At 35.6% G+C, this 14,414-nt stretch overlaps 1 protein-coding gene across 2 annotated transcripts in view; it reads right to left on the bottom strand.

Moving 5' to 3' along the window:
- Positions 1 to 14,414, bottom strand: part of LOC111508421 (putative fatty acyl-CoA reductase CG5065) — a 50,499-nt gene that overhangs the window by 3,080 nt on the left and 33,005 nt on the right. For both annotated transcript variants that reach the window (XM_074172500.1, XM_074172554.1), the window contains exons 3-7: positions 13,781 to 14,035; positions 10,739 to 11,048; positions 4,908 to 5,075; positions 2,096 to 2,300; positions 1,817 to 2,017 (exon numbers count right to left, since the gene is read on the bottom strand). In XM_074172500.1, coding sequence (XP_074028601.1) covers positions 1,817 to 2,017; positions 2,096 to 2,300; positions 4,908 to 5,075; positions 10,739 to 11,048; positions 13,781 to 14,035 — 1,139 coding nt within the window. The remainder of the gene's footprint in view (positions 1 to 1,816; positions 2,018 to 2,095; positions 2,301 to 4,907; positions 5,076 to 10,738; positions 11,049 to 13,780; positions 14,036 to 14,414) is intronic.

Consider the following 14,414-nt stretch of genomic DNA (forward strand, 5'->3'; position numbering starts at 1 on the left):
AGGTTTTACCACCTGATAACAGACTTGTATCATCTGCAAAGATAGTTTTGAACAGACGTTGGTTTGGGTTTAGATCACATTAGTCGTTCAAATAAATGACGAACAAAAGAGGGCCGGCAATGCTCCCCTGCGGAATTCCCACATCTGTGGAAAGGGTTCCGGATTCATAAACTCTTCCATTTCGTTTTATTTCTACAGACCTGATAGGTAGGATTCAACCCACTTTAGCGCTGAACCTCCTATTCCATATCTTTCTAATTTTATCAACATTAGTTGATGATTCAGGCAGACCAAAACACCCCGACAGCTATCAATTTTTCTTCCATCATGTTCGTTATATTTTGTGTGAATTGATTTATGGCCGTTTGTGTTGACCTACCCTGTAAGTAGGTATCCATGTTGAAGCCTACTAAATAAGTTACATTGATTCATAAACTCTGTGATTTTCACTGACATTGCTAGTTCGAATAATTTTGAAAAACTGGGAGGGATGCATATTGGTCGGTAATTTTCCAGTCTCTCTGGATCACCTTCTTTAAAGATTAGCTTCACAATGGAGGTTTTTAATCCTGTTGGGAATATGCCAGTGAATTATTGATGATATAGGCTATATGGCAATCAAGCTTTTTTTCGTAACACTAGTAGGAATTTCATCTTCTCCACTGGAATGTTTATTTTTTAGTTTTCTAGATAGTTCTATGATTTCGTCTACGGTTATGGGTCTCACGAACATTGATTGCATATTTACAGAGATATCACATTGAAATGGAATATTTGAGGAATTTGCTAGTAATTGAGGTACCATGTCTACCAAATATTTATTGTAATCATTAACTATTTTGTTTGGGTCACCCTTTATGCAACAGACTATTCATTTCGAATAAGCTGAAAAGACGCAAAATTAAATTATGTATAAAGTATAACATTCTCTATCAATTAGTGTAGAAAACGACACAGTAGAATAAATATTTACTGATATATGCAGCTACTGAAACACATGATCCTAAATCGGACAAAACCTTTGAAACAACCTAATATGAATACCATAATTTCAAGAAAAAATTATTCAAAATCCACTGCAGTTAATTCCAATAAATATCCAAATTATTCATCGCGTCCTCCCTGACAATTTTCCTTTTTTCCTTCTGAGTTATGAAATGTTCTTGGGGTAAGCACCTCTTTTACTATTCATGAGTTCCGGTACCAGGTTTCAGCAAGATGAGGTACCTATTCATTACGACGAACTGGTTTGAAAGTGGCTAGAATACAATTATCCATTCCCTTAGAATGGCCAGCTGAATTACCTGATATGACACCCTTAGATATTTGTGCGGAAATCTTAAGTTAACGTTACACAACCTCAGTCTACTCCAGAGCTCATGGTTAGAATAAGAGGTTACCCTAACGAAACTACCCCAGAAACAATCCATAGTGAATTTGTTCACAAACTTCATTATCGACAGGAATTTGAATAGTGACCAATTTAAAAATTCACTGAAAAAAACAGAAGTGAGTTTAAAATGAAATTTTTCTTGAAATTATGATGTTTTTGGTTTGTTTGTGATACCTTAAAACTAATATAGAACTGCTAACTACTGAGGAACGGCTGGACCGATTTTCAAAAGTAAATTAATGTTGGATAGAGAATTGAATTACCTATCAAACGAGTCATCACAAGCGCCCCCTTTCTACTTGAAAAAAAAAGTTAGTGTCGCCTTGTCAGCAGGAGAGGGCGACACGTGTTTCGCTATACAAAATCCCACAGTTTTGATGTTGTAGGTTTACAGATAAATTTCAGAATAACATATACACATACCTCCTAATTCCTAGAATGTAGTTCTCTATATAATTATCCCAGTTTATTTTGGCAACGTCAAAGCAGAACATTTTCTTGTCACTTTCATCCAGAGTCGTAACTAAGTTTCGTACATTTTCATCATCGAATTGCCATTCCTGCATCGTGAAGTACTCTAGACACCCTGACGCTTTCGTCAACTTGTCTTGCACCCTCAACATCCTTAAAAATATGTAAAAAATTCAATATTCTCGAGGGCTCCATTCTTGAATAATCAAATAAATAAGTAGCAAGACTTACATTGGTTTTCCTCCAGAAATCCATACGAAGGAGTCAATGATATAGGCAGGCAACCAATGTAATAAATATCTATTAATCAAATTGATGGTTTTGCTAGCGGTTACTGTGCCATCTGGATACCAAGATACTTCTGAAATCGGATGTTTCCTCATATATTTGAAACAACTATTTACAAAATTTTTCCATGTTATGGGTTTCCTTAGACCTGAAAATAATTTCATTAATTTAAAATATCTCATTCTCTCATTCCAGTTAGATGATATTCTCGTATACAAGACAAATATTTTTCCTCCATAGTTTTGAAGCTGAGAGCAAACCTCACGAAACAATTCAAACGCTGATGCTTGAATGAATCAGAGAGACACTGTTGCGATTGGGCGAGTACGGCTCTTTCCGTGAGTGAAAAAGTCCTGTGTATGATTGTTTATTCATGAAAATTCTAGATTATACTGAACATGCATTGAATATTGTGGTGGTGTCATTTATGGATAGATAGATAGACGTATACTTTATTGTCGAAGAAAATACAATATTATTGACAAATCTTGTTAAAAAATCTGGGATATATGTAGCACTTCAAAGAATGAAAGAAAAGAAATATTTCAAAAACACAAATACCCAGAAACACAATTTGAGCAAAACTAACTTCACCTATATAATGGACAAAATATAACAATAGAAAATAAAATGCAACAAAGTTTGTAGACAAAATAGTATGTACAGTCCCTTTCAAAAGATGTAAATAACAAATATACATAATTTGAACATAAGTTCACATGTCATGGCAATAAAATAAGATATATCCCAGTATAAAATATAATTCAAAATACAGGTGTTAAAAACAAAAAAAAAACACCTATATTAAATCACAGCAAAGTTCCATTGTAATATTCATCTAGATTGTAGTATGCTTTACTTGCAAGGGCATCTTTAACAAGATTTCTGAACTTTTTATAGCTTTTAGGTATGTGATTACACAGCTTTTTACTTTCATAAATTAAATAATACTTTGTCTGGCTTGTTTTTGGCACAGGAAGATGTATTTTATTTTCAGTTACTTGCCGGGTTATGTAATTTGTATGTTCCGGAGTTCCAACCATATTGTTTTTTGTAAATCAGGCAAACAGTTTCAACTATGAAAATACAAGTATCAGTGAGCATTTTTTTCTCTCAAAAATAATAGTCTGCATGACTCACGCACTCCCACCTTGTATAAGTATCTAACCGCTCGCTTTTGCAAAACAAACACTGAATGAAAAAATGTTGACTGCAAAATTTCCAGAAGGCAACACCATATCTCAGGTGGGACTCGATCAGGAAATGATATACCATTTTTGTTGTGGATGAACTCAGTTCATTTGAAACTATTCGAAGTGCATAACATCCTGATGCAAATTTTTTATTCAAAGCTGAAATATGTTGATCGAAGTTTAATTTGTTATCCATGAAAATTCCCAGGAATTTGGATTGGTTTTTATTCTCAAGAATTTGTCCATTCAAGTATAAAAGCTGAAGGTGAGTAGGTTTTTTTTTAATATTAAAGCACAAGTAGTTCTTTTCACAACTTCTAAATCACTAGAGATAGTTTCTTTCATATTAGAAGTATTTTTTCCATACCAAAGGAGCGTGGTGTCATCCGCAAAGATCGTTAAAATTCCTTGAATTAAGAGAGTAACAAGGCCAGTTACATAAATAAGGAAAAGAATCGGGCCCAGTACTGATCCTTGTGGAACGCCCAGCAAGATATCCTTAGTGTGTGATAGTTTTTCGTTTGATCTTACTAACTGTAAGTAAGACCTGAACCAGTCATTACACACTCCTCTAAAGCCATAGTAGTTCAACTTTTGCAAAATAAGTTAATGATTTACACAATCAAAAGCTTGGGAGAAATCGCAGAATACTGCAGCTACGACCTCACCATTGTTGAGATGTGTATAGACATGTTCAAGAAAGGAAATGATTGCATCATTTGTGCCTTTTGCCTTCTGAAAGCCAAATTGACAGTTGATTAATATATTGTATTCATAAAGAAAAGCTTATACCCTTTTTTTCACCATTCATCATCAATTATCATCATCAATTATCAATCAAACACAAGTAAAAATTGAATAAAAAATAATCGGCGAAAATGCATGCCTTTATTTCACCCAAACAAGCTAATAATAAAGTTCATTTACCCGAATATACATAATAAATAAGTACAATCTATTTGACCGATAAATAAACAAATACAACTTTACGAGGTTAACAAGTTGTACCTAGTGAGGATAATTAAATTTTTAAACTGATGATCATCTATTTTTCTTCCATCTTCTTCGATCATCTAGTCGTTTCATGAAAACATTGAAATTCAAAAGTTTCAATTGCTTCATCCAAACACTCTGGTTAATTCCATGCTGGACCCGAGAATACCTACCATTCTCGGGCTGGACATTGAATTATAACCGGTTTGTTGAGTTTTTTTGTTATGCAGATAATGTGGAAATGAACACTTCTAGGCTATTGGTAAAATGTGTTATATTGTAGTGGATAGATTAAGAAGAAGAAAAAGAAGAAGAGACAGTTAAGTTTTTATTAAAAAAACAGCAGCATTTTTGTGTGTCTGTTATGAAAACTGATGTTTGTGTTATCTTGGTTTCATTCAACACCAATAAAACGTTCAACAAAAACCCAAACTCATTTTAATCCACGGAAGCCATCCCATAGATAATAACATATTTTTCAATTATTATTCAGTCTACTGGCTTTATTTCTATATTGAGACATATGTTTGAGAATAAAATTTATTTGATAGTTTTAATATTGTCTTTACCTGTACTGCAATTGTAGATAATTAAATCTTTGGGTTTGGTCGTCCCCACCCGCCATGCAGATACAATCATCAAGTTGATAACCATATCAACCGGTACTATGTCTGCTTTCTTGTTCGAATCGCACAGCATACTCCTGAATAAACCTTTTCCTGCAGCTGCTATTATACCTGAAAATTGAATCGTTTATCACACAGATAAAATCAGAGCCCAAAAGAATCACATTTAGATCTGTCATAAATCTCGGTGAATCACGAATTCATCGTTAGGACCAAGTTCTCTTTAAAAGAGTAAAATCCTTAATCAGAACTTTCCCATGATATTAGATTATATGAAAAGTTTTCTCAGTTTTTATGAGTCTGTTTCAAGCTGTAATATCGCAGTGAATATTCATTCAATTTAAGCGAAATTCGCGCCATTTGAATCAGTGCATTGTTGCCAACGTAACTCAAGTTGAATAATTCCGTCAGCACAAAAATTGGACGCTTGGTACTCCATGGAGTCGCCGAAGCCGTTTTCGCCTGGTCCTAAGAAAGTTTTCGGAGTGCTTGAAAAGATGGTAGTTGGTTGCAGAAAATTATATTGAATTACACTAGCCGCTGACCATCATAGAGCAACCATGGTCACACACAGGGTCCTCAAATCATCGAGTGATCACTGTAGGTCGACCACTTCGGGGCTCATCTTCGTGGCTAAAATCTTGGGAGCGAACAAAGTGCGTTCATTAAATATTAGTTAATTTAATATTAGTACTAGTAATTGAATGTTGGGTTAGGTTGGGTTATATTTTGATTATGCTAATAAACATTCTTATTTATATTTTAGATTCATTGTCTGAATCGGCAAGTAGTTTTGGGTGGGGTCCGGATACTGTGGGAAAATTTTAACTAGGTCCAGAAAAAACAACGGATAATAATCAGGTGCTACATATGTGTTATTTTGGTTTCAAATCAAATTCTAAATCATAAAACACAAGACCTAAAATTTTTGAGTCAGTTTTTTGTAGTTTGGTTCTCGATAGGAACAGCAAATTCAAGTGTGTTTTTTAGGTGGGTGTCTGTTAATCTCGAACGATATATGTTTTTCAAAAAATTCAATTTTGAGAAAGATATTTCACATGCGTATGTTGAGCCAAACATAATACCCAAATTTATAGCTAGTTTCTTGCAATTTTCATGTTTGACCCAAAATTCTTCAGTGAATACCGCTATATACATTTGCAGAGACACAAATCAATTATCTCTATTTGAAGTGATGACTTTGACAGAATCAACAACTTGGCAGCCACATCTGTTCATTCTGTCGCAACATCAACTAATTCGCACAAACACCCACACAGGCTAGATAGAAAACGAATCAAACCATATTAGTTGTAGGTACTTGTAAAACAGGCCAACTAGGCTACTTATTGAAGTAAAATAAGTACTAAATTGATTTATAAGTCACTCAAAAATACTATTTTAATTATTAGAGGAATGGTATACCTTATCTACGTAATAATTTACATTACAATATTTGGCGGTCCGAGGTTCAACCTATCGCGGTCCGTTTGCGGACCGCGGTCCGCCTGTTGCCTAGGCAATACCCAGTAATAAGTGGAAAAGAGGCAAAAAATTTAAATTTGGAAAAAAATTAACGGCATCAATGTATAGAAAACAAAATTCTCTACCGATCATAAACAAATTACCTACAAAGGGCGTCAGTTGCTGAACTGGAAGCAATTTCATGCAGATTTTTATTAGTTGCATGTGGTCTTATATTATTTTTCCACTTAGAACACTTGAAAACAAGGAAGATACATCAAATTTATCCATTTCTCAACATTATATTTGATTGACCTTATCATAAAAAATATTCAAATACACCGTTGAACGTTATTCTGTGCTTCGCTTCGAAAACAGGACAATTGCGTCACTGTTCTTTAATTTTTCAAGTGTCGTTATTGTTCAATATACTTCAAAGCAATATTCTTTGGTTTCGTGTATTGGTAATACAGTCCACTTGCAATTAGTAGCATTTTGTATCGAAGAAAATAGAAATACACCCCAACAATATCAATAATTTCTCTATGAATTCATTCGAATCAACACCCTTAAACACGATAGATATTTAGTATGTAGGGGAACTTTGGCGGGGACAACTGGTTACACCAAATTGCCAGACTTGTGAATGTTCGGTATACTGTATATTTTAGGCACTGTAGGATTCAAAACCTGTAGAAAGTAAACTTCAGAACTGCTTGCTCACTTCAACAATTATTAGGTAGCGCTAGAGACATAAATGGAAAGTAGGGGATATACAGTGCCTTTCTTTAATGTCCCCCCTTTTATTTTTTCAACGGGTCAACTCAAAATATTGAAATTTGAGATAATGAAATTAATGCATGAATACTTTATTTAGAAGTGAAATTGACAGATGAAACTTTGAAGATGAATGAATGAATGAATGAATGAATGAATGAATGAAAGTTTATTGACTACCTTACATTACATATGTTTGTAGTAAGTCCAAATAATATCCAAAAAGAGTACAACACATAGTGAAACAAAATAAGATGAAATAAAATTTTAAAATATAGTACACTACTACTAGCTATTGTAAAATGTCGCAGTGGCGAGTGCATTCCATAGAAATACACTAGCGATGTCGAAAATGCTCCATGAAATCACTGACAGAATAAAAACAATTAGTTAGTAAACATTCTTTTAAGCGCTTCTTGAATTTATTGTTTGATAGGATTTTGTATTCCTGCGGTAACAGGTTGTAAAGATTATAATTTAGAGAGTTTTTCTGTGATTTGGTTAAGCGAAAACGATCAGTACGAATATTGCCTGCAGCTCTGGTATAATGATTGTGAATATCGGATTGTTTGCGCAGACACATTCGATTTTTGTGGATCTCGAGCTGAACCGAGAAAATGAATAATGAAGGCAAAGGCAATATGCGTAATTGTGCAAAAAGGGGCTGGCAGTGATCACGAAAACTCACATTGGCAAGTATCCTGATTGCTTTTTTTTGAAGTCGGAAAATATCTACAGCACTAGAGGCGTTCCCCTAGAGTACAATCCCATAAGTAATGACAGAGTGAAATAATGAAAAATATACATTTTTGAGTGTTGGAAAACTTGTAATTGGCCTCAGTTGACGGAGCAAAAAAATTGAGCTGGCCAATTTACCTCGTAGGTCATCCGTATGATTTTGCCAAGATAATTTACTATCTATGTTTATGCCTAACAATTTCACACTGTTATCACTCGACATAGTGCTAGACAAACAAAAGGTGAGATTCTTTGTTTTTTCATTATTCAGTTTTAGTTTATTTAATGAAAACTACGTTTCAAAACTTGAGAGTGAAATTTTTACAGACTGTTGCATATCTGGCAAGGTGGCACCTGAAAAGATGAGCGTAGTATCGTCAGCAAATAAAACTGACTTATAGGGATGTAAAAAATTAGGTAGATCATTGATGTAAATGATGAACAATAGAGGGCCGAGGACTGAGCCCTGAGGCACTCCATGTTTGATAGGTTTATAATTAGATGTACAGCTGTTATATGTGACAGCTTGTAAACGATTTGTTAAATATGAGGCAATGAGCGATAAAGCTACACCTCTTATTCCATAGAACTGCAGCTTATCCAGAAGAATAGAGTGAGAGATGTAATCAAACGCCTTAGATAGGTCGCAGAGTGTGATGGCGGTTATCTTGCCCTCCTCAAGGCCCTCGATCACATCACTCACCACCTTGAGAACAGCTTGCGACGTTGATCTCTCTCTTCTAAATCCGAATTGTGAGTGGGTAAAAAACCTGTTTTGTTCAAAATAGTTGTATAAACGCTGTTTCAGGAGAGTCTAGATTATTTTACTGAAGATAGAAATGATAGTTATTGGTCGATAATTATTCGTATCCGAAAGGTTCCCTTTTTTATAAAGAGGTAAGACTTTTGATATTTTGAAAGCATCCGGGTAGATACCGGACAAGAAAATCAGATTTATGAGGGAGGTGATATGCTTTCCAATTATATCAGCTACTTCCTTGATGACGAAGCTGTTTAGTTCGTAAGAATCCAAGCAACCTGAGTTGTTTAGACTATTTATGGTAGTTAGGACTTCATGTTCTGTGACCGAAGATAGAAAGAATGAACTGTTTGGGGTAGGGAAATTACGATAGTTTAAGAGTTCCGTGTCCGACGTTGCAGGAATTGACTTTATTATATTTAGCTCACTAATCTGGAAACTGCTGTCAACAGCAGTTTCCAACATATTGAAATACAGTTCCCCTGTTAAATTTTCATCAACAGAGATCCTACAATATGATTTCCCAATATTCCTGCCCAAACGTTAATTTTTTCTGGATATTGGGTATGTGTTTCCCGGAAAACGTGAGGGTTGGTGTCACTCCAATAACGGCAATTTTGTCTGTGAACATTTCCGTTTGAAAAAATGTACATTCGTCATCAAAACAAATATTGTGGAGATTGGTAGGATGCCTTGCAATGGTTTCCTTCATGATTTCGCATAATTTTGTTCTTCGATCAGGGTCATCTTCAGTTAATTGGTGTACCATTTAAATTTTGTATGAATGATACCTATTTCTCTTCAAAACTCAGTAGAAGGAGACACCTCACAAACATTCGCGACGGAATAAGTAGACTGTTCAGGATTTACTACCATCTAACCTATTATTTGCACTTGCTGTTCTTCCGGAATGGACGGATGACCTGGGGGCTTTTTGTTATGTACACTACCGGTAGTTGTGAATTTGGATACAAGTTCCCTCAAATATTTTCTACAGATAGGACGATTCGGAAAACGTTCATTGAAAATCCTTTCGGTCTCGTGAACGTTACGCGTCGCACCGTAAATAAAACTCGCTTCAATTTTCTATTCCAATAGACGAGAATTGACTATTTTAGAGATTGTTGAAAGGTACCTTTCTACTAGTAAAACCGAAAACTAAATGAGAATATTCTAACTGAACAATGATGTTCATTGTCGTACTGACATTTTTTGTCGTTTTTATAAACAAAAAATAACATAACAAACCTTATCGGGTTGTAGATAAGGTTTGTTAAGTAGATGGTTAAGAAGATGGTAGATAAAAAAGAATATTTCTAGAAATATCGATATTAATGTGTTTGTCTTCAGGAAATTATTAAATGTTCCGCCATTTTGTAATAGGTAGGTGAAGATGTTGACTTCATATTCTGGGGTTGTGAAGTATTCGTCAGGAGCTTCAAAATGATGTGTCACAATACCCCCGTTTCCATTTAATTTTTTTTTCAAGATGGCGCCCAGTCGCCATCTTGAAAGTATCATCTGTCAATTTCACTACAAAATAAAGTATTCATGCATTAATTTCATTATCCCAAATTTCAATTTTTTGAGTTGACCCGTTCAAAAAATAAAAGGGAGGGACATTAAGAAATGCACTGTATGAGATAAGCTGTAAGGACATAAAGTATATTGGTCAAACTAAACGAACTATTGAACTAGTTTCAAAGAATACGCAGCACTTATCCAATTTCGAAAACCAGAAAAGTCTAGTGTCGTCGCCCAAGCCATGGAGAATGTCCATAAAATGAGTGAACAGTGCCTGACATTATTAATATCGGTACATGACACTAGAAGACTCTTGGATACTTTCGAAAGTTTGGTTGGCGATGCCAACTTAGTGAGTAACGCGCGTCGGGAATAATGATACAGTTCTGGTATTTGGAAGCAGTGCTTGTTTTGATTTTATTGATTCCTATTCAAATAATTTCATGAATATCAGCAATTTTGGTCTGCTGTTCTCATATCATATCAAAACAATTCCATCCGCTTTACCTACCAGTTGGACCGTTCCAATTATCGACCCATCCTTGTAGAGGTTCAAAGATGCTGCTCAAAACAATGCTGGGCCTAACTATGACGAGGGGTAGATTCTCCCTGTTCTCTTTCAGCCAACATTCCGCCAAAGCTTTCGTGAATGTATAAGTATTAGGTCTGTTTCCTATCAACTTCGTCGTCAGAGAATCCACCAGATCTTCGTTCAGCGTCTCAACCAGAGAAGTCACCTGATCCGGACCTATGGATGGAGGGTATACAGTTTCTTTAACTTCGTACCTGTCGCAGTTGGCGTATGCCGTCGATACGTGCACCTGAAAATTAAGTTCGCTTATTTTTTTATCGGTATGATGTAAAAATGAATCACCAAAAAAGGAAACTTACACCTAGATCGAAACGTTTAGGAACGAAACGTTAAAAACATAGTTAACGGATCTTTCGAATGCCTCAATATAGTTTATGAAATAAATTAGTCCTGACTCATTAGCGCCCCTTAAAATTCGTGACCATAATTTCTTGAATGTACAGTAAAGGCAAGGTTATGGTATCAGCATTTTGGGATGCGCATGGTATAATATTCATCGACTATCTTAAAAAGGAAAAAACCATCAACAGCGCTTATAACATAGCCTTATTGGAGCGTTTGAAGAAGGAAATCGTGGAAAAACGGTTCCATCCGAAGAAAAAGAATGTGCTGTTTCATCAAGACAATGCATCGTGTCACAAATCAATGAAAACCATGGCAACATTGCATGAATTGGGATTCGAATTGCTCCTGCATCCACCGTATTCACCGGATCTGGCCCCCAGCGACTTTTTCCTGTTCCAGACATCAGTAACCAGATCTGTCGGAGTTTGTGCTGACACTACACCTCTTGTGAGTGGCGTTGTTCCATCCTAAGGAAAGTATAGGGTGTTTTTTTATAGAGATATAGAACTCTGAAATGGAATAAAACAAAGATGTATTTTCAAACTGACATGAAATGTACTTTATTCGAATGATAATTTTCCGGCATTATAATTTAATATAACTTCCGGTATATGATCACCACGGCTGGGTCGGACGTAGTCCAATCTAGAGAACCAATTTTCGATGACTTTTTCCAACATTTCTGGTCGTATATCGGCAATAACGCGGCGAATGTTGTCCTCCAAGTGGTCAATCGTTTCGGGCTTATTGGCGTAGACTTCAGATATCACCACAGAAAATAGTCTAGCGACTTTAAATCGCACGATCTTGGAGGCCATTTCACGGGTCCGAAACGTGAAACAATGCGGTTTCCTTCAATAAATCAATTGAGGCATGAGCTGTGTGACATGTTGCACCATTTTGTTGAAATCATAGCTCCTGCACATCATGGTTGTTCAATTGATGAACGAAAAAGTCATTAATCATGGGTCTATGTCGGTCACCATTGACTGCACGATGGCGGTTAGACTAATACGGTCTTCCTCTACGCTACGCTTTACAGCAGCAATGACTTCTGTAAGCACTGTACGACGTCTCTGTGGATGCGTATTATCATTTAGAGCAGGGGTCTCCAAACTTTGAAGCCTTCGGGCCAAAATGATTTTTTCAGTTTGTTCCAAGGGCCAATTTCTGCCCTTAACTATATTTCTAGACTAGAATAGTCGCAAAGTGCCTGACCTAAGCAAACTTACGCTTTTTTGCATTTTAGTTATTATTGTGTATTGTGACACTCAACGACATCTAGTGGCGAGTAGTGGTACTATGTACTATCTTTTTCAGCTACCCGCTAGGTGGCATTAGGCGTAATTAAATATTTGGAATTACCGCGTTGGTTCGAAAAAGTTCTGGTTCTAGCTAGTGTATTCCGATCACCTCGAGATGGCAGTAATAATTGCATATAAAAAGGCTAGCGGCGCAACTGCGAGTTAGTCTGCGTAGGAAAGGCAAAGGAAGCGAAACTGTCTATTGTGGAATAAAGTAACACTCGTCAATAAAAGTATTTTGATTTGACTTATTGTTTTTATGTGTGATTTGTTAGTATGAGAAAGAAGCGAAAAATCGACAGTGAATGCAGAACGTTCGAAGAAAAATGGAACTTTCAGTATTTTGTGATTGAGTCCAGTAATAAGGCGCTATGTTTAATTTGTAATGAAACCATGAAACCGTTGCACATTTGTCTAAACTGAATTTCATACCAATAGCATGCGTGCACTGTTCTACCACCCTTAAGAATGGCGAATGTTCCTCATTTTGGTACAGCAAATGCAAGTTTGAACAAAATAAAGTTGAGTTTAGTTCATGAGTTTTTCAAATTCACTTCGAAAAGTATTCAAATTGATGTTTCAAATGTTGGGTTTTAATTTTTAAAGGGATGTTTCTAATTCACATACTGGCAACAGCGCCTATATCAAGTTGAAATAATTTATACGTACCTATATATTCTACTTTAAAAAAGGAAAATTATCTTTATAAATCAACAATCAAGGCAAAATATAAATTATAGTTCAATACCACCTCCACAAGCCACATAAACAACAGTTGGTTTGTTATTTATTTATATAGAGGAAGATAGGTTGGGTGCACAAAATGTCATATGTCACAGAATGTCTTGAAACTCGGAACATAAGTAAACAGAGCCGTACGCCTCTGAAATATGTCATCTTTGTTTGTCTCATACAGATAACAGGTTCATTGTCCTTTATTAGCTGTAACCGATGTTGCCAAATGGTGGAATAGAAACGAATCCCTTTAAATGTTGAATGCATTATTTCATTCCTCTTTATTAAGTATTTAAATAATTTTTTAAAGAAAAAGGTTGAAATGATAAGTTTAAAATGCGTTGTTTCAGAGCTCTTTTATGAAAACTACTTGATTTTCGTCAGGGGGAACATTCCCCATTGATGGAGATTATCCATCATTATCAGCCACTTTTACGTGACACTGTATAAAAAGGTTTTCTCGAAAAAAACTCTGCAACTATATAGTACCAATTGACACATCGGAATTTTTTTTAACACGACCCTATTAATTTATTATCGACTTCACAACATTTGACTGTATGTTACGTCATCTTACCAGTGCCTCTAGTTGATCCATCCTCTTGCATAGCTCCACCAATCTCTGTGTTCCGAGCATATTGATGGTGACTGATAATTTGAGCTTCTCATCGAACTTGACTGTGGCTGCGCTGTGGAAAACTATGTTCACGGAACGGATGAGAAGGGCCTGATCGGAGGCGCTTATCGCTAGCTCCGGCTGCGTGATATCGCCACCAATGGGCAGCACTTTGTGGAGGTCGGTAGGTCTTTCTTTTCGAAGCTTGTCGAATAACTGAAAAAATAATCTTTAATCAAAGTCACATAATCTAAATTTTATTCACCCAAAAAAGCTCTGATGCGTTTTGTTCAAAGTTAGGCAAGTTAGATACAAAACTGCTGGAAATAATCCTTTACCACAGTTTAGTGGCATCACTCCTAAATTAGGTGGAGGCATCAAAATCACTTGAGAGTTTAAGAAACATTTTAAAAACGAAATAAGAAAGAGACATAACTTGATTTCTTCCATTCATGAACGAATCAATCCGACAAAACTGTTACAAATAGTTAGAACCAAAAGTATTCCACAATTTACGTGAAAATGTAAGAACACATTCAATGAAAGATCAGAACAAAACAGAATATCTACTGCAAAAACCGTAGATCTTGCAACA

This window comes from Leptinotarsa decemlineata, unplaced genomic scaffold, assembly GCF_025532065.1.
Source record: "Leptinotarsa decemlineata unplaced genomic scaffold, Ldec_3_MD MMD2_P_RNA_scaffold_1, whole genome shotgun sequence".
NCBI classification, from domain to species: Eukaryota; Metazoa; Arthropoda; class Insecta; order Coleoptera; family Chrysomelidae; genus Leptinotarsa; species Leptinotarsa decemlineata.